Source organism: Argiope bruennichi, chromosome X1 (assembly GCF_947563725.1).
Source record: "Argiope bruennichi chromosome X1, qqArgBrue1.1, whole genome shotgun sequence".
NCBI classification, from domain to species: domain Eukaryota; kingdom Metazoa; phylum Arthropoda; class Arachnida; order Araneae; family Araneidae; genus Argiope; species Argiope bruennichi.
In genome coordinates, this window is record NC_079162.1 from 26,688,249 (window position 1) to 26,715,451 (window position 27,203).

General features: G+C 29.1%; 1 protein-coding gene across 2 annotated transcripts in view; it reads right to left on the reverse strand.

The window, feature by feature from the left end:
* Positions 1–27,203, reverse strand: part of LOC129958327 (uncharacterized) — a 139,813-nt gene that overhangs the window by 5,635 nt on the left and 106,975 nt on the right. For both annotated transcript variants that reach the window (XM_056070738.1, XM_056070739.1), the window contains exons 9-13: positions 23,199–23,480; positions 21,374–21,526; positions 19,943–20,026; positions 14,957–15,102; positions 13,779–13,893 (exon numbers count right to left, since the gene is read on the reverse strand). In XM_056070738.1, the coding sequence (XP_055926713.1) occupies positions 13,779–13,893; positions 14,957–15,102; positions 19,943–20,026; positions 21,374–21,526; positions 23,199–23,480 (780 nt within the window). The remainder of the gene's footprint in view (positions 1–13,778; positions 13,894–14,956; positions 15,103–19,942; positions 20,027–21,373; positions 21,527–23,198; positions 23,481–27,203) is intronic.

The window sequence follows — 27,203 nt, forward strand, 5'->3', positions numbered from 1 at the left end:
TCAGTTTTATTTTCAAAGCAAAATGCTATTTATCTAAAAAAAAAAATTCAATTTAAACATCAGACATGCCACAGGCTTGTAACAAAAAGAACCTGAGTTTCATAGAATAATTAACTGTTCCAAACACAAACACTGAGAAGTCAAATAAATAAGACTAATTTAACATTAGAAAGAATAAATTTATGCGAATAACTGGAAGCATTAAAAATATTGTAGAATTATTTCATAAAAGAAAATAATCGATCTCACGAATGATAAAATTTGACTCCGGAATTCGCGTTTTCGCAGGAATGTGTTATGCATGCAATTCATAAGATTTTGTTTGTGTAAAGGCACTTAATTTCATATTTTTCAATTTATATAATAAATGTTATAGTTTCTGTTGTATAATCAAATGCAATTCTCAAAAGTATGAAAAAAAATTATCTGTAAAAATTATAAAATAAAAATACAGTTTTCAGTTGAGTAAATATTTTCAGTGCAGGAAGTTTTCATAGACATGAAAGATCAAACGAACTTTTTCGATTATATTTTTTAAAATTGAGCAAATAATTATTTATATTTCTAAAAATACAAGATTTATTTACTGAAATCGCCATAACAAAATTATTAAAACTTCATTGAAATGAAAAGCATTTTTATAAATACCACTAATTAAAGTATCCAAATAAATTATTATATTTTCTAAAATATCCACGAAAATAAATATATTGTTATAAATATTCCAGGATATTTGATAATTCCACTATCTTAAAATATTTTGGGTAAAATGCAAACCAGTTAAGCAAGGACTGTATCCCATTTCTAATAGTAAATACAGCAGATTAGCTAAATGAAGTAAAAAATATTACTTTGTACTAATGAAATGTAAAATTCTATATCAAAATAACTAACAGGAAGCAAAGAAATAAAATTATATTTACTGAAAAGTCCAAAATAAATTCTTATATATGCTCAATGGATATATTATAATTTCACCATTAGTTTCAAATATATCAAGTATCACGCAAATAGTCAAACAAGGATTTCTACCCGGAGACTAGCAGTAAACATGCGGATTAAATGAAGTAAGAACGTTACCTTGTGCCAATGAGTTGAAAAGTGCAGTCTCTAAAACAAGACAACAGGGTTACGTAGAACAAGAAAGATTGTGAATGAGTGTTTAGGGGGTGTGCATATATATACGAGAGGTGAATCTTCCAGCGAAAGCCTTGAATAACTTGGCGGTTTATCCTACGTTTGGCTAGCTTACTTCGAAAAAGTTACGGAAAGGTATGCAACATTGCTACAATCCTTGTTCCACGTAACTCATCAATCAATCAATTTAAGACAAAAAGAAGTTTCCGGGCTCCTGTAATTTGGGGTGTTAACACACAATCTACAACTTACTCCAATGGGTAAGTCCATTAAGTGCATCTATTCTGGTGTTAACAAGAGCCTTTACATTTTTCCATCCAAATGCTTTTTACCACGGCCTTTAAGTTCCAAAATAAGATAATGAAGCTTTAATTATAACAGTGGAATTGATTAAAATCGGTTATTTAATTTAATTTAGTGAAATTTTTTGAATCAAGTTGTTTTTTACACTCTTATTTCACTTGACTTTTTTCATGCTCGCAAATATAAAATTTTGTAATTGATTTGCTGTTTACTTCCTGATGTATCAGTTTTGAAACTATGCACATTTGTATTTTCTCGATGAAAACACGCGTTTTTAATATTTTTTAAATTTAATTATCGGTTAATCAACTATTTTCATTAAAATTTTATTCTTGACGAATGGCAATTCCTGGCAATGAATTTGTGAAAAAATTTTGATAACATAAAATTTGCAATAAAGCAAATTAAAAATCAAAAAGTTGCAAATAATCAAAATAAAAAAAAATTCATTACTTTTCAATATGATTATAGAACACTAATAAGAATGTAATTTTTAAAAGCTGTTTTTATTCTTTTTATCTTAATTACTTTTTTTGAAGTATATTTTACATATAGAGATTCAGAGAGTAAATAAATGTCTCAAAGTAGAAACAAAAAATTGATTGAAAAATTGACTTATTGATTCAAAGGAAAATGTCATATTTCTTTATGTAAGTGGAAGGTGATTCATTCGTTAACATGTTGACTGATACTGCGCCATTTGACTAACGCATGCGATTTATACCAACTAATTAATCAGATGATCAATTCCCTACTATAGTTAAAAAATACCAGAGAAGGATGTCATGAAATTAGATAGAAAGCATTAATGACAAGTGCAATGCATGGAAGCGAAAATGTTAATTTATTAACTATTTTGTTGTTGCACAATAATTTTCTGCAACAACATGGTTCACATGCTGAATACTTGTATTGTTCTGATCTGCATTAATAATGTAGGTTATGAAAGTGTAATTAAATTATATGAAATAAACTGGACACATCGATAAATTGAATTCAATTTTAATAGGCCAATTAAGGAAACAAATGTCTTTTTCTTGAAATTAAATACATTAATCAATAAAAATTTAGAAAAATCCTTTTAGTACTTCTGGGTATTAATTAAAAATAGATAAGAATTCCAATAGCCCGAAAGTACAGTACAGCTTGACTAATTCAAGACTGAAGAAAACTGTAATAAAAATTATTCGATTTATCCAAATATTCCAATTAAGAAAAATTAGGTCTAAAAGTGAGTACAGCAGAAAAAAGAAACAAAAACGTGTACTTTTGATCAAAAATTTTTATAAGGATTTATTTTTTAAATTTAACATCTTTATCAAATGATACATGATTGATAATAGTAAATAATTTCATTAACTCTTGTAATGAAATATTTTAATTTTAAAGATAATTTATATAATTATGTCAATAGTTTTGATCAACAGTATACCAAATTTTAAATACAACTGCACAATAATTCAAGATAAAAATTACAATTTACAATCAAATTCTTTTTAAGAGTGTTTTTCTTTAAGAGTATTGAATCAAAGCATCAAAAAAAATCTATTTCTCTTTTGATTGAATACATTATTCAGCAGTAAAGATCTCGAATGAATCAGAAGCCTTAAAATATGACACTAGTCATATGACACTTATGACACTAGTCAAGGCGAGTTAACTTTCTAAAATAATTCAGACATAAAAACAATTATTGGCATTTTTTAAGGCTTATCGTCGAATTAATGAACATAGATTCGAATAATCAACAATATTTTCATTTTAATTTAATAGGAAATTTAGGAAAAAATTAGAATAAAGATTTGAATAATCGAGAACCGAATGTTTTTTAATTTCTAGAATAAAATAATATCAATTAAATATTAAATTTTAAAGAATTAAATAGAGTAAATTTCTTCAAAGTCCCCCGAAGAACTACAAGAACGTGCAGGATTTTATAAAAGAACTCCTGATAACATTTGATATTTTACTCACTCTAAAGCAACCGAAATCGTAGGCTGTCAGATCCTGATCATTTTACAAAGCATACTGACAAATGAAAACTTCTGTTACACTGGTAACCAACGGCTCATATGTGATAATGAAAATACTCAACTAGATAGAGACAGTGGATAAAAATAACGATCGAGTATTCCTTTTAGTAAATATTTCATGCTAAATTAAATAATAGACTAGATAGCTCAAATAGACTTAATAGACTTAAAAAATAGACTAAGATAGCAAATCTAATTTCCAAAGTAATAATTGATGTTTCATTCAAGAAAACATTGGAATATATTTTTATTTACTAGGCAATTCATTTTAAACATCAGTAAGACTTCAGCTTTGTTCTAATTTGAAATGATAAATTTGATTTTAGAAGTAATTTTTCAGAAAAATTCCTTATAGATGAACATTATAAGTTTCAAGATAAAGGCAATTTTGATTTATAAATCAATGCTTCTTACTTAAAAGATTTAAATGAGAGTTTCCAGAAAATCAGCTGCTTTTTACAGTTTTCTTAAAAAGCAGAAAAATAACCGATATATGTAATTTGTGACGAAAAAAATAAAATAATAAGATAGAAATAAATCTAGAAATTTTCATTACCCTATTGCATGGCCTAAACTTTTATGTAAATTTTAGTATAGGTATAATTTGTATACTTAGAGAATGTTTTCTGAAATTACGATTATTTATATAAATTTTTACTATAATTTTATCCTCTAATATGCTCCTTTTTAAACTGTACTCAAGACATCAAAAATATATTGTTCAAATTTGTTTGAGTTCTTTTAAATATGTTTCTATCAAAATTTAATATTGTTTTTAAACTCTAAGATTTATAAGGTTTAAACTGTTTTAACAGTTTTAAATTATTTATTATGGAAGATTAAATTTTATAATTATTCATTTAAATGAAGAGTTCAGTTTCTATAAATATCAATTATACATAATTTATATCTCTACTACAATTGAAATCAAAAATACAAAAATATTTTGCGTAGACATCAAGGAAGTGATGATTACTGTAGAAAGTAAACACTGTTATACCTCTACAAAATGATAATTTTCTTACAAATTCACTACTTGAGATTATTAAGATTAAATGTAGTTTGAAAATATTAATAAATTTGATTTCATTTTATCCAAATGAAAACATATTTTATTCCATAAAACAGTGGATTGTTATAATTTTTAAAATAAAAAAAGAATTTGGAAATTTCGAGAATAATTGGAAATTTTAAATTAGACTTCTTCATAAGATTCAAAAAATTCATTTTATTCACATGCCACTTTCAAAGGGATTGGCATGCGACACTAATAAGAAACAGCTAATAATAACTACAAAATTTAAGTGACAATTGATTAGAGTTTATTGCTTAAGCCGATGATTATTTTTAACACGTATTTATAAATTATTAATAAAATGACTTTCAGAATCCATTTAATTCGAGACCTGCTAATTATTATGATAAAAATTTAATAGAATCTTATAAATAAAAGTAATAAATGGCATAAAATAAGATTTTTTCAAATACAACAATTTTAATTGGTTATTGTATATTCATTAGTTATTATTAATGCCATTTGCCAGGAATGTAATTATGCATAGTTGTTGACACTGAAGAAAATAATCGTTTATTATTAACTTTGCATAGCATAATATTTCCTTTCTAAGATAACTGCTTTAATCTATGAAAATGAATCCTAAGAATATAAGAAATAACTAAAGATTAGTTCTGATCTCAAATTTTATTTAAAAATTAAAAACTGTTTAGTTAAAATTTCTTTATTTAAAACTTTCCTTTTTCAGCTTAAAATACCATAATTAAATTATTTGCCTATTCATTATTAAAATGCTGAAAATAAATCCTTATACGACAAAAATACAAATGAAGTAAACATGTATAATTCCATACTTAGGGATATTACCATTACCAACTGAATCTATTAAATAAATTATAAAACACACAATTTTTCTAAACAATTTTTAAATAAAATATGAAAAAATAAATCTATTTGCTTCAAATAATCTAAAAAAAATTTAAGTCCAAGTAACTTATTTCGGTTTTCGATTTTTTTGGCGAAAAAGTCACGTATTTGGCGACGATGGTTTTTTTCGACAATAGAATGAATAACCGAGAAGGCAGAGAAAATACCTCGTGACGTAGCGATCCATATTGGGATTGGCGCGTTTCGTGAAGGTTGTAGGTACCAGGATGAGTCGCGTCTCAGGATTTCTGGCCTCTTACGAAGAAGAATGTTTTTTTTTTTTTTTTTTTTCTGTTGACTTCATTCGTAGTGAGACTATTTCATTTACGACCTAGAAGTAGAGCTAAGGTTTACTTCCTTTCGGAACTCATTCATAGATTTGGAGCAGAGCGAAATGGTGTTTGACAACATCCGCTCGAAGAAGCGAAGCATCTGGATGTTGTTAACTAAAAGCCATTTTGGGAACTTTAAATAAATCTTTCGAAGTATAAATCTTTTGTCGAAGAGGGCAAAAAGTTTCTAGTTTTTCAAGGCCAACATTTCAATGATAAAGAACAGTGATCTTCTTGACTGTTTTTTAGTGAGTCGCTAACATTTAAGTGTTAATCTTCTCTAGTAACACAAAGGTATTATACTACATTTTAGCGATGTTGCTCAGTATCCATAACGTTGTACAATACCTAATTATATTGTAATAGAATACACGCGCAAATGAACCGCACAGGGGATATAACAAATGAATTCCTCCCCCTTCTAATAAGAATCCTTTAAAAATGTCTGCACTAACGCATTAAGATTTCACTTACATAGCGATACAGATTTGTAAATAGCTCCGATTACATTATAAATAATCTTGTTTCTCCATTCTCCAATAATCGGAATAATGTTAATAAGGGACAAAAGAATAGATAACGATATAGGGATTGAAAGATAAGATAGAACTTATGTTTAATTGAATTTGAAAAGTGGAGAAATCAGTTTACTTTTTATCCAGCAAAATTCTAGTTTAAGAAAGATATCAACTATCAGATCATATGTCAATTAAAATTGTGGCATGACAAAAAGTATTTTTAAAGCAATAAAAAAAATACTGAAAGAAAAAAAAAAGTGAAGTAGAGCCGTTTCAGCTTTACAGAGAAAAAAAATGAACCATGAACTTATATTTCAATGAGAAAATCTGTGTTGGCTTTTTTTTTTTATCATGGTAACGACTAAACGGGCCAAGTTCAAATTCCTATTTTAATGTAAAATAAAGCGAATGTCAAAACAGCAAAATATTTCTGGTTTTCTCCGTATAATAAAAGATAAAATTAGTGAGAAACAAATTTGAGTTTTAGTTCATGAATCATGCTTCTTGGTACAAGAATAAGAATTCCAACCAGTAACGACGCCAATAAACAAACAAACCGCATTCTTTTATACCACCGCAAAGAGTTGAAAATAGAAAGTGGTAATGCTAATCTAAATGTGCGGCTAATTCTTCTTTTAACTTAATTTATCCTCATCTTATTTCGATCTCGTCTTTTGTATCATTTCCGACTAATGCTACGACGTAATTAACTATTTCGATTGAGTCTTTTCATACTTCTGCACATCAGTACAGGAAGTTCCGTAACACGGCCGTATACAACAATTTTTTGGCAAACATATTGCGTCCATAATTTTTTCAATTTTTAACTCCGTAAAGCGACATTGATGCATGTATAATATTAGGCATATTCAGGAAAATTCAGTTTCATCGAAAAGTACAAATTATATGAAAAAAAAACCCCGCTTATAATGTGAATTTAATGCAACAAAATATGCAGAAAGATTTGGTAATTTAAGAAGTGAATCACATTAAAAAAGAAATAAGAATATTTAATTCTTTTAATAAATTATTGTTGTTTATTAAACTGCATTTCCTCAGAATTTTTTTAACATGCATCATCCCTGCCTATTCTAAAAATAAATATATAACGCATTTTTAAACCCATATTTATTTATTAAAAATAAATAAATATGGGTATATCGTGATTTCTAATATCAGCTGAATAATATAGATTTCAGTAAAGCGCAGCTTTACAATACTGATTGAAAATGTATTAATCCAAGAGGCTGAACCAGTTTTTCCTGGTTTGCTTATTCAAAAACACATATTTTTCTTCTATTTTATGGGTAAATATTTCTTAAGTCTTCAAAGGTAATATTACAAATCACACGAGGCGAATATATCGTTTAAAAATTTATTTCGTAGATCGTATAGTAATTCCATCAAAACAGTCATTAATACATCGAAATGAACTATTGACTTTTTGAAAACCTTGAGACTAAATATTAAAACATTATACCCATATTTATTTATTAAAAATAAATAAATATGGGTATATCGTGATTTCTAATATCAGCTGAATAATATAGATTTCAGTAAAGCGCAGCTTTACAATACTGATTGAAAATGTATTAATCCAAGAGGCTGAACCAGTTTTTCCTGGTTTGCTTATTCAAAAACACATATTTTTCTTCTATTTTATGGGTAAATATTTCTTAAGTCTTCAAAGGTAATATTACAAATCACACGAGGCGAATATATCGTTTAAAAATTTATTTCGTAGATCGTATAGTAATTCCATCAAAACAGTCATTAATACATCGAAATGAACTATTGACTTTTTGAAAACCTTGAGACTAAATATTAAAACATTTTAAGCAAAATTTAAACTGATTCCCAAGGGTCTTAAATTATAAGTGGGTCAAATGTCTTTTTATTTTTCTGAAATGTCTTTCAATAAATTTCAGTTCAATGTGAAAGTGATATAGCGACGTAATATAGAAATATAAGATGGGATAAAGTTTAAAAGAAGAGATACAAAAAGTCAAACTGTATGAATAATATTTCTTTTAATTCTATCAAAGTCATTGAAATTTATGTAAGCTAATTTACAATTTCGAATGTCAATCGATTGCAAACATAAAGAATTACACATGTTTAAACTGTGATAAAAATTAAAAGCCTAATTTTGTTATATATATAAATACGGTTCATGTCCCCACATTCAATTAACTCTTTCCTTCAATGTTTCCAGTCCATGACCTATAATATTCATTTCCATCAAAACAATAATTAGATTGTCACTTCTTAAATACAGATAAAAGAGCGCTATGAAATCTCTTCAGGCTGCCATTATCTTCTCCCATTAACCGCTTAACTGTTTTGGCCGAGAGCCATATGTACTTCAATTTATCGAATTTTGATAGTTGTAAGCAAAAAATAAACCATTCATAACGATTAATTCAATATTAAAATTACTTCGAATACATCGAAAAGTCAAGTATTCAATGGATTTCCATTTGAATCAAAATAAGAAAATATTCTCAAAATAGAAGGTGTCATCTTATTAGATAGTGAAGAAAATAAAAAAGTTAAAGGGTTAAATCTCTCACCATCAGATAAGAGTTCAGCACTTAGGAGAAGAAAGATGGAAATAAATCTTGAAACAGTTCCAATTTCGAAGCAAATTAACGAAGAAAGAAAACATTTAAGCATTGAAAAACGGGAAGAAATCACTATTTACAAAAGCAATATAGACGACGTAGTTCCTTTAGCACATAATAAACTTCGATGCAAAACTTTCAGCAGTAAACTTCCGACTAGAAGGCTGTTCTCGCGCATATTTGGGTAAAATCTAATTTATCACTTGTTTTTCACCAAGAAACACTTTTTGCAGACGCCAGAATTTGTTTTAAACAGCCCCAAAACGGATAAATACCGAAGGTCAAGAATTTTATGTACGTTCAGTATACAAGGATACATTGTATAAACTATGCAGATAACTCAGAATTTAAATTAGTTTCAATAGTTAGATGAAGAAAAAGAGGAACAGTTTTTTTCTGTGAATTATAATCAAAATTTTATACATGGCCATTTCCTTTCGGATTGCATTGAAACCATGTTGTAGGTGAAGAGCCTTAATTAAAGATTTGGGGACCCCAGCGCTGTAAGTGATAATGGAGTCTCTTTACTTTTTCTCATAAATTCAATAGCTCTCTCCTATTCGTGGTTGATAAATTTCATAATTATTGAAGTAGCTTTATATACTTTAATAAAATGAAAATTTCTCCATAAATGTCTTGTTGATGTGTTGCTATATGTTATTTTTGTTTCTTGCTTAATCCCATTGCAAAAAATGATAAATATGAAAAAAATGTTGTCTAATCTAATTTTTCATCAATGTAGTCACAGGTGTTATTATTTTTTTTATTTAATTTGAAATAACTTTACTTGAACAGTAATAAATATCGTTAGGAAGTTTCATTTTACAATTTCCTAAAATAAAATCTCCAATATAAAGTAAATATATTTTATTTTCTTAGTAGGGATCAAGGTGGTAATTACGGCCCTGTGTAGAAGACTGTCGTAATTTTACTTCGTATTATGTGAAAATCTGTTTTAAATCGAATTATTGCAGATGGGATTATTATAACGTTGGCACCGTGTTGAATGAAAACCGTGTTCAAAAAATGGTTATGTGTAAAAATATTGACATAAATGATGGCTTATTATTACCTCTATTATTATTATGGTTTAATACATATTATTAATTAATCGCTGAGAGATTTTACCTAAGCAATACTATTGTTAATGTGCAAACTTTCATCTATTAAAGGTAATAGAATTTCAGTACTCTGAGAATTTCAGGTTTGATAGGACACTTTCAATTTTCGCGGAATGGAACAGTTTGTTTTAAAATTAAGTAACTTTTATGTAAAAGAGTAGATAGTTATTATAGAGTTGAAAATGGATTTTTAACTTTTTATTTAGGATTTAAAAACATACGAATTGCTTAAGAGAGTATGTCAAGCACTGTTCCTCTTGTTGCTCTCCGATGAAACCTCACCATATATTAAAAAATATTTGAAATATTAATCCCGTTCCATCTTCGAAATAACTGGTTTATTAAATGTAGAACTCTAAAAAATTACTTCATTATATATAATTTTATACCAAGGTATTTTCCCTGTCAGCCCTTTTTTTTTATTATTATTTTAGCAACGCCTTTAAACATTTATACTTTTTATGAGGAAAGGGTCACAACATTCATCACTAAATATTAGCTATCATATGCAGTTTTAAATAGATATATGTATTTAAAAGTGCAAAATAGTGTAACTATAACTGAAGATGATAAATTTTCAATATATACGAAAATCCCAAATAATTTGATATTTATTTTCATATAAAATTAGAAATATTCGATAAAATATTTTGGTCAACATAAATAATTTGAACGTGAATCATGTTAGAAGGGATCTTTTTATTAAATTTCTTCTTTAAGAAATTATTTTCCTCATACCGCTTTTGTCCCCAAAGTTTTCTTAGATTTTACTTTTTGGTTCATTCAGTCATTTTTTGCGCTGAACTTCATGAAGTGCCCTAATAATTAGACCTTCCCGATTCCCAAGCAAATTGTTTCGATTAGATATGAAAGATAAATGGCCAATCTTTAAAATACTCGAGAATTATATTTTAAGTAAACTTTTTGTTTTTGTTTATATATGTGTGGATAACTTTTGATGCTTTTTTTATCTCTTAATCTAAATATTTTCAGTAATGTATTAGTATATTTAATTATCTTTATTTTTCAAATTATAGCTTTTCTTTTACGTTTAAAATTATTCCCTGTTTTTTAAATATAATATTCAATTGCGTTTATATAATACATATTGACTCATGTTTCAATATTTCATACGAATAAATATATTTTCCCATATTTATTATTCATTCACGATTTCATGCTGTTGTTTACACGAATTTATGTTCTTTCTATTAATTCTTACGAATTCTTTGAAGCTACTTCAGCTGGCAGATGACCAATAAGATTGAAGGAACATCACACTCCCTTTTAGATGTTATCAAGAGGAAAGCGAAAGTTAATGTTAGGATCATTACATGTATCTTTAGGAAAGATTATAACATTTTAATAAAAGAGTGCAGTCTCTTTTTTAAATGACATATACTATTAAGATATTTATTGTTAAATCAATTCATTTAAGATAATAAAGGTTGCATGAGTACGTGTTTTCGCCTGATTGTTTATTATTTACAATCAAACAACATATAATTTGAGGCATGTATTCGATGTCATTATATTCGAAGATATTAACAACTTTTTAAAAGCGTATACAAAAGTTTACTCGTTAAGCCTATTAATTGGTTATCCACCTGCTCGCCAAGAAAGTGAGTTTACTTTGGCAACAACTTTCGTCCTAACACCTTTCAGACTGATGCGGTTCACTGTAAAAATGAATTCTTCGAAATGTAGGTCAAGAGCTCATTCGAAAAAATTGTTAACTCTCGGGGCACGTGTAAAACCAAGACTATTAGCCTGGTCTTAATGATGTAAACAATAAGGAAGCTACGGGAAATATCTGGATGATGCCTCAAGATTTTTGGCTTCAACTCCAAATAAAAAAAAAGGGTTTTCTAAAAGCCAAGCCACTGTCGCCAGCCTTTCCCACGCAGTTCGTAAGTACGAGGAATTTTTAGCGTGACGCAACTTTTACTGCCGGTCCTTCTTAGAGATTTGATACAAAAGACGCCGCGGGTTAAAGTGGCAGATTGTGTTCGTGGAAGAGTTTCACACTGCCCAGAAAACATTCTTATATTCCAGGTGTTCTTAAAATCTTTCTTTTAAACTCACGCACCTTCGTTTAGCGGGAAAAGAAATTTTAAGGCGCCATTTTCTTCTCTAAAATTTGGTTGGTGATCCTTGAATTGGAATTGTAGAAAAGAAAGTGCAACGCTAATTAGTTATAAAAATGAATTATAATTTACTTTAGTTAATCAATATATTTTAATAGGATGATTTATCAAAAAGACTTTTTTAAACAACAGCAAAAAATTACTTCAATTTGAAAAAACTCCGAAAGAAAGCTTTAATGATTGCCCCCCCCCCAAAAAAAATTGTTTTAAGATTTATCCGGCCAATATTACTTGATATTATTAGCCCCTGACATTCAGAATTTATTTTTATTGTTATTTCTTCCCTGTAACACTAGACAACAAAGTTCATGTGTTAGTTAAGAGTTTAACTGAGATCATTTACAATATTGTAAGCATTTTTTCCCTAATTAATTTCCCTAATTTTAAAAATTGGTTAATGCTGGGATAAATTTTCCTTTTGTTAAAATTTCAGGTTGGTCTGAATATTTTCTTCTTGATATATACGGATAGGTTTTTAATCTTCTATTGAAACTTTTCTGACAAATGAATACAATGAAAAATTTACTTCTTAGTCAGCAGACTTAGATCTATTAATCACTCTTTTTTACTTTGTGAATAACTTTAGAGATCGAAAACAGAAAATCTGGGTAGGAAGTTATTTACATAAAATCAAGTTTAGATAATATCGATAGAGGAGTTATAAATTCAAGTTCTGGTTATAAAATCAGACTTCATTCAGCTGTCCCAAATTATGTTCCTAACTGCATCTCGTTTTTCTCAGTTAATGCATAAAAATGTAACCAGAAGATTTACAACTGATCATAGTTAAAATCATACAGCGTATTAAAAGTTAAAATAATATGTTTCATTAATATTCAAAGAAATTTGAAATTTCCTTCATATTACTTGATATAGCTTTACGTTCAATAAAGCTTTTAAAATTATGAATAATGGAAGACAGTGTACAATGTATTACAATTACATCAGTTTAATGTCTATCAATATAACTATTCGATTTCAATACGCCAACAAACTATTTGAATTTAATTATACGTTTAAATAACAGAGGGGAAAAAAGCGAAATGGAAATATCACCATATTTTGGCGACAAGTACGACAGAATTTTGAAAAACGAATGAAGGAAAAAAAGTGACACGATGTGAAATTAAGAAAAATTATCTAAATATGGCCATTTTTTAATTGTAAAATTCTTTACCTTGTATACACTAATTAAATCGATATTTAGATGTTTATAACAATTATGAGAATCTGCTGCTGTCTTATACCCTTTACAATCCATTATGATATGCATATGATTTGCATCACCTATCTTGTCCCAAAGATAAATTATTATTATTATTATTGCAGTTCGTTTTTCCACGTTCTGAAATTCATATAACCGTGACTGGGCATTCTTATAGCCGTAAATGTTTGACTCTACAGTGTTCTAAATATGTATAATCTAATTATTAACAATCGGTATTTAATTAAATTTTTTTATCATGAATTAATGCCTATTTTATTATTATGCTTTCGTACTCTTTTGGATGTAAAAAATTTCTTGTTCATAGATGAGAGGATTAAAATGTTTTTGCTGCCAAAATTGGCCTGTAAATACAAAGATTATAATAAAGAAGAAAACGATATAAAAATTTCATACTTGATTTATATGTTCAAGATGCAGCTCCACTTTCTGCTGGGCTTCCTTTAAAGCATTCCTGTCTTTGTGATGAATTGGCGTTACCTTATGCAAACGGCTGAGGAGCAGTGGATACCTAGAAATAGTAATCTTAATTAGTTCCGGTGTCTGGCCTTTCGGAAGTTCGTGGGAAACCCAAGAAAAAATAATGATGAAAGGAACCAGGACGCTACATAACGAAACATGGAGATAAGAGGAAATTTACGCACGCAGAAATATTTCCGGTTTAAATTTTAGCAACATTGTTTTCAGAATTTAAATGTTTCATTCATACCTCTTTAACAAAACAGTGCAAAATAAGTAGCATTATTAGTACTAGTTTCGATTTAATACTTCTACTTGTAAATGAAAGCAGATTACTTTCGGACAGAATTAAAGTAAATAACCATTTTTAAAATGTCATTATATATAGGACCTTTTTGATGAAAACAACCCTAATATTTTGATGAAAGGAAAAATATTCCCATGAATAATTTAGAATCGTAACTGGTTCATTATACAAAATTAATTCACTATATTATATTTCATTTAAACTTATTAAATGCATCGAAGTAGGAAGTCGATGCATTTCCATTAATCCTACTTTACGCCTACAGATACTAAAGGAATTATTTTTTCATTTAATGGAAAATTAACTTTTCGAGAATTAAATTCACATTTAAATAAAAACTTAGGTATGCGGAAAATTGGTTGAAATTGAAAATGTATGATAAAACAATTTTCTTCACTCGTTGCATGTATTTGAATAAAACAGATTAAAGAACTTCCTAAGTTTTGCTCAATATAGCATTTGGTTTTCATTTAAAGACATAAAAAGTATTACATTAATACTATTAATATCTTTTTTTTCTAAAAAAACTTTTTTAGGTAGTAAAAAATAATTCTCAAAAGATCAACATGTAAATACTTATTAAACTAATTTGTTTACTACTTTTTTGAGTTAGTTACTATAGTCGTTAAAGAAACTACTGAATATCAATTCAGAAAAATTGTAGTGGTTGCAAAATTTAAGAATGTATGATAAAATACATGAAAGAAAAAATTTCATGGCCAGTTTTTTTCTCATAATATATTATCGAATCATTTATAAGAAATTTAAAATATTGATTTTCTAAGCTATTTTTTTTCTAGAAATATACCTTGTGACTCGTTGAACTGGCACCATCAGAAAGGCTGGTAGATTCATTCGTCTTAACAGAGTATTTTCCATTTGTGATACCCTTAAAAATATTCGCAATAATTCTTTTTCTTTCTCCAAACTGCTGAGGAGTACCGAAGCAGAAGCCTATAAAAAATTGCATTCGTTGATTAAAATATCAGTAATAGATAACATTTAAAAGTTCATATAGAAATGCAATATAAATATTATAAAGATAATATTTTCTTTATTATATAATGTTTATAAATAATAAACTGAGGACTATAAACTATATTTGAAGCAACAAATAATCTTAATTGTATCATTTTTTAAAAATATTTAAAGCCATAAAATAGGTACTTAAATAGCAATACTGTAAATATGGTCTGTAGAATAATTTTTTCGAAGGTAGCACTATGTAGAATCAGTTCGAAAATAGGTGTTTTAATTCAGATATCATAATTAAAAATGTTAATTTTATTTTTGAGCAGGAGTGGTCTTTCTAAAACTTTCTCGTATACTCTTTAATAAAGGTGTTATCTCCCTTACGCGAATAAAATTTAGGATCTTAGGAAAAGCCATGAATTACCTTGAATACCATTAATGAATAAATTACAAAATATTAATCTTTGGCTTGAATTTAGCATTTTTATTGAATCTATTATATGATCCTTGGCCATCTTATATCCCTGACATGCGGTCAGGGAGCAATCCCTGACATGCGGTTAATAGTATCGAAAATCGAATTTATGTTTTAGGCGGGTTATTTCCGAATCACACCAACAGCGTTGAACCAAAATTAGACACAGAACTACAATTGTAGTCACACAATCACATACAAAATTTCATATATTCAGATCATTGCTTTTTTGAGTTATATACATGATTGTGAATATATACATTCTTCTGAAAGTACAGGGCGACAGATGGTCAACTCCTTGATGAATTTGATTCGAAATTTGAAAGGTATCTACACATAAGATGTTAAATCCGTCCACTAAATTTTATCTGTCTAGTTTCGTTTTGTAGTTATTGTGTTTACTTGCACTCAGAGAGCCGGGTAGACGACCTTCTAAATGGATTTCGTTCAAAATTTGATGGAAACCATCAAATATAGTTTAAATACTATATACCAAATTTCATACGTCTAGCACACGTCTTTTGAGTTATCGTGTTCAAGATAGACTCTAGGACATAATGCCAAAATAATGTGCTTTCAAGTCTCAGTAGATAGGAAGCTTGGAGATTCGTCAAAATCTGGAATGTGAATTTTTTGGCAATTACAATACTTTGTATATACTTCGCATGAAAGAAAGTAAATAAAAAGAGATTAATAATACTCACACTATTTTGAACTAAGAAAAAAAAGCTTTTTATTACATTCCCAAATTGGTAAATAGTTTGACTACAAATTACTTCAATAATGTTATTAAAACATTAAAGATAAATCAGGAACTCATGACAACTATGGAATTCAGTTAATTTGTCCAGTTTGATATGCTATATCCAATTTAAAATATGCGAATGAGTCTAATTCATTACATTAACTTTCCACTGTGAAGTTATAATTGAACTATTAGGATGAATCTCACAATTTTGAATCATGTTCATCTGACCATATGGATCTGATATCTGACCATATAGTCTCCAAACTTCCATAATACAGGAAAGATGAGTTCTCCCAAATTTGATATCGATCATCCTAGTACTCATGAGATTTTAGAATCAGGAATAAATACTGTAAGCAGGCCATCGCTGTTCCAATAAACAAGAAATCGTGCATATATTTCAGCATTTAAATTCGAGGTTTTTACTACTCCAGTGGACAGGATTTTTCTGTGAAAAATATGATAACAAAAGTAAATTTTTATTCTAAATTAAGTTTAATGGAACCGATTAGATTTGAAGGCTTTTGAAGAGAATCGTTACCAAAGCTTACAGCGTTGCAATTATACGTCATGTATTTTTGAAAATGTAGATGCACATTAATATTATTCTACGTAACTATTAAGAGTCATTTTATGATACATTGCATATATACAGCAAGATACTTGATTTGTTGCATTAATGTCTCATCTAGAAGGTATTTTAATATGGACGTTATATTTTTGAATCATTGTCAGAAAACAAAGCGAGATAATTGCCCAAACTTTTTGACATTATTAATACAAGATTTTGGCTTACAATGGCAGATTTAAAGTATTCAAAATTTACTATTACAGCGGCTCTGAGGTGGAATCGATTATCAGACTCATGTTACTCGAATCCGGAAGCTGAAACTGTATACTGCCAGTTCGCCATGTCACTTACATCATAAGATATATTTTATTTAGCAGTGAGCTGAAGCTTGCTAAATTGAGCGTCAGTTGAAAACGTAAATCTGATCCAACTCTGATACTCTGAAAAGGGAAAAAAGGTACCTTCGCCACAATTCTTCGCTTGCATATGAATTAATAACGGTTTTTATGTTTTTGACTCAATTTTCAGGAGAAAAATATAAAACAATGCTTCTTTATATTCATCATTTTTATGTTTTAATTTTTATCTGAGCTGTAACAAAGAAGTTGAATGAAATTTTAAAAAAATATCATTTGATAGTGTGAGCTTCAGAACCGATATATGTATATTGGAACATTCTGATAAATATTCAACACGTTGAAATAGAAATAAAAAAAGACTGTTTCAATTTTTTTCATAAAAAATACTAGCTTTTGCAAATCTTTGAAATACAAATGTTAAGATTTTGTTTCGAGTGTATCTAGCGACATTAGAAACCGCAGATTTCCGATATTCCAAATCTTCTAAAATGACTTCATGCGTTTTCATTTCAAGGGCATCTGCTGAAGACTCTGCCTCAATGCCTCTTTTGCTTGCAACAACGAGCTAATCGTTTAAATTGCCACCATGCGAAGCAGTATGTTAGAGATTGCTTCGCGTAATAATGAAATAACTTACAACGCTTGGTTATTACCCAAATGACCAAAATTGTCAGAACAATTATTACACACTCTTCCCCCAAAATTTTATTTTAACTTCAAAATTATATATCAAAAATTATTCCTTACATGAAAGTTATAGTTGGTTGTAATCAAACAACATTTTTAAACTGGTACTGTAATGCCAAAAATAAATTTATAAATTACTTTTTGAAATACAAAATAAACGAAAGAATGCATCCCTTATAAGTTATCTTTACTTACAGTTAAAGATAACTAGCCTTTGAAAGACTTTGAACTCTGATGGAATTACGGACTTCAAACTAGCAATAAAAAGCAATAAAACACAGTAAATATCGTACAAATAATATTCTAACTTGTCTTTTGGCATCAGTTATAATCTACGACTCGTTACTTAGATTATGAAACATCGTTTCTTGGCACTGAACCTCTAAAACGGATCGTTGTTAGGACATTAACAACCTTTAAAGTAAACAAGAGAAAGCACTATTACGTGCCATAGTTGACGCCACTCAAATACCAGCAGTAATTGCAATCTATAAATATATATCTGCGACTATTTTAAACTCCATCATGCTTCTCTGGTAGTAAAAAATATTTATAAAATCAATTTCTCAGACAGTCTATTTTTAGCTTCCGTTTTTCTTACTAAAATAAAGAGTAAGGCAGATATTTGGGAATAGCAAGAATTCCAGAATTAAAAAAAAACTGCTGATCCTCAAGAATTCCTTAAAACGAGATTTCTTTAAGTAAACGAAATATTCCTCTGGGGTTCCTATTTTATATTTTCCAAAAATTTTCAAGAAACTTCTTTCTCCATGTTTCTTTAAAAAAAAAATGAGCAATGATTTTTTTTTCTTTTATTTTCTTTCTTAATGGAGGTACAAAAAGACGTATCAGCAGAAATTTTTCTTTAAATGCAAACTGGAAAGGATGTTGTAGCACCAAATCATTAGGATTTCAATTCCCTGCTGGTCTAATCTTTCTATTCTCTAATTACTCAACAGATAGTTTTCTCTCCAGTTCCATTGTGTCACCCTGTATGAAGAAGTATGTTTTTTGCTATTGAGGAAGAAGGCTGGTGAACCCAAATGGAGACGAAATAGACCAGAGCCGTACAGTCTGAAAAGCGAGGAAGGCTCTTTCCTGTTTCTACGCAAAACTATTTGTTTTAAAAATACATTCAGTAATTATTTTCCAGTAATTTAAAAATTAAAGAAATTTATTAAATTGTTATTAGGAAATTTCTAAAACTAATATAATAATTTTTAATAAAAAATATTTTTAATTAATTTTATATAAATATGAAATTAATTAGAAATTCAATTTTTTTACTTTTCCTTTATTTTTGATAAATGTGTACGTATGAATTAATAGAAGATGAATGAAATAACTAGAGATAGTAAGGTTAAGATTTGTACAGATGCATAATTATGGAAGGAGGCAAATGAGATGTAGATTGGCAGTGTAACAGTCTTACAGGGTGCCCCGAAACAAGCTTTTATTATGTATATGCTACTTTTTCAGGCCATTATAAGGAAGAATAACACAGTCAGGATACCATATATCCTCATGAAGTTATATGCTACGGGTACAAATTATGCTCGCTATTCCATTTTTCCATTAAACCGGAGTCACAGAAAGCTCAAATGTGGGTCTTATGGCTTCTTACAAGATGGAAATAAATTGGATTGCACAGTAATAAGATTATTGATGATTCAGTTCCAGTATTATCATTGGTAATCAATTGACCCTGTCTTCATAGCTGTTTCATGATGTTTTCCCACCGCAAATGAGCAAAAGTTTTTTTGAACAGCAATTTATCTCTCTTATTTACTACTATTTTTAAAGTTAAATTTCAGTCAAGTAAATGGCAGACATTACAGTTGCTAATTTAAATGCATAAAATAAGCTAAAATAGCACTGATTTATTGAGGAAAGGAATTAGTTCCACTAAGAACGGTATATCCGCAGATATGATTTTATTGAATTTTATGTATCTAAGCAAAGAGAAAATATTTAGAGCTCACCTGTTTCACACAGTAGGTTTCAAAAGCATGCAACATCGAAGATGATTCCAAAAAGATTTTACCAAGATTTACGGTGCTGTAATCCTGAAAAAAAACAAGAGAGTAGCTTCATGTAGCATTTTTCTTGTATGAACATATGCTTCAAGTTTCCAATCTGAATGGACAATTATAATGATGCGACAGTTTAAAATTGAAGATTTTCAAAGACATCTCAAAACCAAATATCAGCAATATCATGAAAGATGATTAATTTTTTAAATTTTTTAAATTGTTGGTTTTATTAAGCAATTCCAAGAAAATTCAAGACATTTTAGTATGAGAGAGGAATTTTTTTCAAAGCAGTAAGCCATTTTGTAATTCCCTATGCCCATAATCAATGAGGAGAAGGTTTGAGTACTAACTTTCCAAGTATGATAGATGTTCTACATGCGTAATTTGTCCATTGTCTGGTAATTTGCTAGTTATTAGCAATGTATTCTCAAAGACTTTAAGTACTCAAAGAATCTTCAAGCATCGACAATTAAAATTTCTAAATCAGAGGGTGAATCCCAAAATCAATGACAGAAATACAATAATTTATCCCAGAGTAGAGCTTCAAGCTTAGTACAATTTAACTGCATTCATATCTACATGCTAAGGGATTAAAAGTCAAGTAACTCTGCTTCGAGCATTCTCGGAGATGAAAAGGTGGTTTTTAAGAACAATAAATTTTAGAACATGGGTAACTATGCAAAAAAGATATAAATGCGTATCTAATAACAGCGATTTTTTTTTTAATATTTTCAATAATCACATTGACATTTGGATGTTGGGATCGATTTTTATCATCTTTTGTAATCGTATGTCATTTAGCATCAGCAATTAATAGGAATAATGACTTTAACCATCAGTATGTAACTACTATTAGATTATATTATCTCAAGGGGCTGTTTGCTTACCTTCCACTATTTTCATTTCTGAACTTATCTGTGCATGCACTTCTGCCTCCTCATTTCCTGATAGCGTGTACTATTCAGAAATGATGCACTTACGAATTCTATTTTCATTTTACCCTGAATACAAATACCTTAATTCTAATCATCTGATAAGACAAAAAAGAGATAATTAAATCCAAATTAGTTAAAACTGGAGCTTGTAGAATATGTAACATCAGTTTGCACTATAGTTATATAGTATTTATATTACATGAAAACGGAAACAATTATGAATATAAAAATGCAGATTTTGATAAAGAAATTATGTGAACTTGATATATATTTAAAGACGACATCAAAACTGACATTTGTATCCATAGAAATCATGAACATGAAGAATCTTAAGAGTGAATTTTATGATATACTGTTCTAAAATCGTCCTTCTGTTAAAATCGAAAGGTATTTCTAAAAACTGTAATGCTCTAAAAATTATAATAATTCCTTTTTCTTCACTCACCTCATCACCATGTTCCATAGCAATGTCCAGGGCATCTTGAAGCTTTTCAGAGAATTTTGTGTTAGCGGAAATTAGCTCATCTAAGTTTAGAAATATGCTAACCAACTGATCTCTTGCCAAAAGACCAGCTATTTCCATAGGACGATAAAATTCCTGTAAGAATGAAATGACAGTGAGTGATCAGGGAATGAATTAATGACAGTGTAATAATGGCTAAAGAAATGAATTAATGACAATGTAGATATGTTAGATTCTTTTATCAAATTCTTTAAATATCATAAATATTAAAATGGGAATTATTTTGTAATTAAAATTTAATATGAATTTATAATCAAATAAAAATTGAAATATACAGTTAGAGACTCTCAGTACACCTTGTTTAAACAGAATTTATATTTTAATATACATTTCTTATTCTTTATAAGAATAAATGTTACTAAATTTAGTTGAAAAGTTTTCTTCAAAAAAATATGCATTATTTCTTTATTTTCTTTCATCCAAATATCAAACATTAATCCTCATTAAATACTTCATTTTTAATAAGTCTAGAGAAATAAGTGGATTTGTTATTTGCCATTTAAAAATAATTTCCCAAATTTTTAAAAACTTAATGGGGGGAAAAATCACTAATTTTTCAAAAAGAGGGTTGTTAAAGAGTTAAAAAACATTCTTCTGTTTTTGAAAAGAAATGGAAATGAAAAAGTGCAGGATTTTCAAAGTAAGTATTTTAGACGAAACGATTTAATAAAGGCACGTAATATGGTTAATGATATTCAATATCTCCATTATAGGCATCATGGGCAAAGCCATTTTATTAACTCTTTCTGTTAAATTTATAATTGAACTTCGATTTATGGTTTGACATGGTTTGAAAACCACATTATGGTGTAATTTTCCAATATATTTTTTACTGCATATACAAGAAAGATGCCATCTTTTATAAAATTTTCTTTTAATTTACTTTTTACATAGAGATTTCTCTGTCAAATTTGTAGTACTTCTGTACAACTTCTACACGTAATTGGGTTTTACTTCAGGACAGATATATTCACAAACCTTATTTTAGATTTTTTTTTAAATATTGAATTGTTTAGACAAACCATCTGCTGGCATTTATTTGTTCCCCTCTTTAAGAGTCTAATATTCTTCAATCCCAAATATAATTTTTAAATTACTTATGGAGCCCATGTGAAAAAAATAAAAACATTAAAAAATTGGTGCAGTTATTTTATGCATTTTATTATGCAGCTGTTACAAGGAATAAAAACAACTTTGTAAGCAACAAGTTGACTTGAAAAGATAATCCAAAATATTCGTATTATGTGCCAAGCATTACTAAAAAATAATATTTTCCTCTTATAGAATATATGATAATTATTCCTTTTTAATACATTATTTACAGCCATTTGAAAATAAATATATACATAATCATTTGCCTTTGGCCCTAATTTGAATATCAATAAAACATATGTTTTTATCTAGTCAGATAGGAGGAGATGTATATTCCACATCTTCAAAATTTCTCTCTACTTTCATATGAAATACCATCAATCTGCCACAAACATAGTTTCATAGTTTATAATACACTGCCGCAAGCGACGGCTATGACTGTCAAATTAATGGCGATAAGTAAGCAAATGACGGCTCTAACCAGCCTGCGAGCTTTTATTAATATAAATTAAAAAAGTGTATTTATGGGTAAACTGTGAGAAGTGAGTTAACTGTAATATTATATATATACCAGTTTTGAGCATAGTGAAAAATAAGCTCGAAATAATTTAAGGGACTCTTAATGATCACGTGCAGCCTCAATGGAGGAACTTACTTCTTTTATAATTCGCAAATCCCTTCCATACTTGAGTTCGGTATCCACAAACTCTATGATAATCTCCTTTCTCTCGCACCTGCGGAATTCGCACTTGCGACACACCAACGGACTAAAGAGCAGGCCCGAATCTTCTTCTTCTATAGGTTCGACCTGGTGGTCACAGTCTGCGCACAATTGCTCTTCCCAGTCAGTTGTCGGCAATTGTTTCATGCGAGTCGGTTTACTAGTCTCGGTTCCCACGCCGCTGTCATTCCTCTCCACTTCTGAGATACGGGAGCTCTGAAAGGGAGAAAAGGGCATTGAAAAACTGAATTCAGATAAATTATTTTAAATCTGGTTTAGTTAGGTTAACATACCATTTTGCAGCTTCATTAGTTTCTTGAGGACATATTTCGTAATTCTGAATAGTGGTCAGAATATAATTATGATACCTAAGTGGTAAACCCTTTTCCAAACGTTCACCCCTCAGTAAGATGTTGAAACTCGACTGGTTTAAGGCGCACCAGGCTACCTAAGCAGTAGACTTAGGAATCGGATCTCGGCCCCGAGTTTCTACCACCGTTACCTGCTTCAGAAATGAATCTTAACGATGTTTTACCTACTTAACCGTTTAATTTTCTCTGGCATTTAATTAAAGGGCACCTCAAGTTTGAAAAATATCTTGTAGCTTTGATTAGTCTAACATTATATAAATTAAGCCAGATTTTTATGGATTTATCGTACTTTTTATATGCGATAATACCTATTAAAAATTCAATTTTAGCCTTCAAATTAAAAAAAAAATACGATAATTTCACACAATCAGTATTTATATTACTTAATGATGCTGTTGCAGAAAATTAAATTTTAAAAATGGCCGAGCTGGTTAGGTAAATTATAGCGCAAAAAAAAAAAAAAAAAAAAATCCATAAACTAAAAAGGGAAGACGCATTGATTTGTAAGATTAACGTTATATTTGGGAGCTATTACAGGTGAAGCCGGAGCAGGCTTAGCACTTTCTGAGTTTCCACACTAGCGCATCCAGCGTGAAAAAGTATGACTCATAACAACAGAGTTAATATGCACGGAGCCTATTTACACAACGGATTTTTAGGAGATCGCATCCCGAATTTGATTACCCGATCGTAAAAGAGATACTGCTGCTAATCCATTACGGACTGCGGACTAGGAGGTGAAGGTCATGAATTCAATTCAGGCCATGTTCTTCAGGGCCATTTTGATTGAGTATTTATACAAATATGTACGCTTCTGCTGGATGTGATATGATGAGGTACTTGGTTTCTGTATAAAATGAATATAAATAAATTTCCTCCATTGAAATATTCTCTCTACTACCCTGCTACAAGTGGTTGAAATTTTCTTTTTACACTCTTTGACAAATGATTATTACTTTCACCATTTGAAGAGTGTAATCTCTAATAAACAAAACTCTTACATAAATGTTTGAAAACAATTTTTAGAGAAATAAGGAGATTCCCTTTAAGAGACCCAAATATATTTGGGTTAATAATATTTGGGGGAAGGTTAAATGATAGTAAATCTGTTGAGCATTCACTTCCAAATAAATATTTGAAGCAGTTATCCCCTTAGAAATTCCTTACTTGAAGGCCGAGCTTCCTGATAGGAAGAAAAGACAGCAGGGAAGTAAATAAAACCAACTTTCTTCCGGGTAAAATAGTAAACATTATGGATTTTCTTCTTCTGTTCATTTCAGTGACGACTTATTTTCTAAGTTTATGTTCTGCAGGAATGAAGGCTGTTTACGTTGGATTCGCACTTACTAAAAGAGATTTACAGGTTTTTGTAACGCTCATATGAATTGCCGCAATTCATCAACCAAACAGCCCATAAAATATATAAACAGTAGTGTAAATGGTTTATTAGATCTGACTGCAGACAAGCTTTTACTGCTGCTAATGATTACCGTTACTATTATTAACAGTACTGCTGTCACCTGTAACGTGTTCATGACCTACATAAGTTAGGTAGGTCATGCATAAATTTTATCTGAAAAAATCTTTCAGATAAGAGCTGTTCATTATTTTTAGTTATTCATAGCTAATAAATTCTGCCTATTTTGAATGCTATGGAGCAGAAACATTATGTTGTAAGCTATGCAGTTCAAATATTTAATGAGGATCGTTTATACGCTTTTTGAGATAGCTAAAAGCCGATTTTGGTGGTTTCTCCTGAAGAAATATAATATTAAAGATGTAATAATAGCTTGCCATTCTTTTTGTCATTAAAATGCTTCAGATTTTTATCTGAAACTTTTTAATGGAAAAAAAATATTAATGAGATGTACGACAGAAATGCATGCTTAGAGTCGTTAAATAAACTTACATTTTGAAGCTTCATGAGAATTGTCAATGACGTATCGTGGACATTTGAATTATGATCAGATGAGAAAAATGAATTACTGAACAGCTACCACAGTATTCAGACTGCATATCACACCGAAGTAAAGACCTTTCTTTATTCTTTATTCTCCACACACTAAAAATACATTATATCTACACAAATAATGTATCTTTAACAAAATAGGTACTCAAACCAGTATATTTGAAACCATTCTTAAATGACTGTTTAATAGTAAAAGACACGAAAGATGCCTGTACGATAGATGATCTGCAAATAATTTTATTGATATCTAGAATTAGCTATCTTCATAATATTATCTAAACACTAAAATACATATATCTGGTGGAAGCGAGTTTGGACTCGGATGCTTTAATTGCCAATTTATAAGTGTCCTTTTTTACATGCAAAAGTTTTTCAATCGTGCATTATTTTTATAAGAGTTATAAAAATAATTACGAGGAGTGTGATTATTTTTATGTGTAAAAGGAAGTAAATAATTAAAAATGCTTCTTTGATCATCTAAGAAACAGGCAATATATAGAATTGTTTAATCGACTGCGCATTTAGAATTCGGTGATGGAACATAAGCGGAGAAAATTATTTTCTTAAACTATGTTTAAATGATGAGGATGGCATCCATATATTGCGCAATGTAAAACATTTCCTATAAATTTAAAGCAGAAATAATTCTAACGAATAAAGATTAAATTAGGACCACTTCCCTTTAAACATTCCTAAATTGTTAGTTGCTGAATTTTGAAAGCAAACTTTTAAATTATGTAACAATTATGTTAGGGTGGGTGAAATGTGCAGCTTTTCACACGGAGATTGTGGATGATTTAAGAGAGAGTTCTTTTTTCCTAATCTAGATATTAATTGATAATATTCAATAGATTATAAAGTTAGTATCCCTTTTGTTCTGCATATTCTTGTTTTCCCTTATTAAAGATCAATCAAGCCATCATAAATTGGATTGATACAATAAGGAAGAACCATCAATCCACCAGCAGCAAGATTAGAGAAAATACCGATCAGTTCCGTGCCGGAAATAAAATTTCTGATACAGTGACGCAACAATTGTAGCAGCTTACACGCAGAAGGTAATATTTTACTACTAATATAAAATGTAAATAACACCCTTGAAAAAATGATTCATTGTACTCAAATCTCATTTTGTTATGCTAGGGCTGATTGGAAATAGATCTTGTAATTTTGAACTGTTGTCCGATAACGAGGGTGACAACCGATCCAGAATTATTAACTCCACATTTCCATATCCGCCAGTGGGAGGAATTTTAACTACAGATTTAATATGTATGGAAGCTATATACATGGCAGAATTTAAGTGGAATTCAGACTCGAATCCGTGAACCTTATATTTCTGAGAAAATTTTTTCTACTAGTCTATCGAGGTTCCAAGTTTTCATTTTGCTTAGGCCGAATTTGTAGCTTGTTTGCCACGAAGTTGTCTCATTATACACTTAACTTAATTATAATTAAAGAATTAAGGTATAATTAAAAAGTCGGATCGGAGCGATTCTAATTTCATAAATTGATCTCGCCGTAACACGTGCCTCACTTTTAACTCAATTCTTTTTAAACATCATTTTTTACATTTTATTTGCACGAAAGGAAAATATA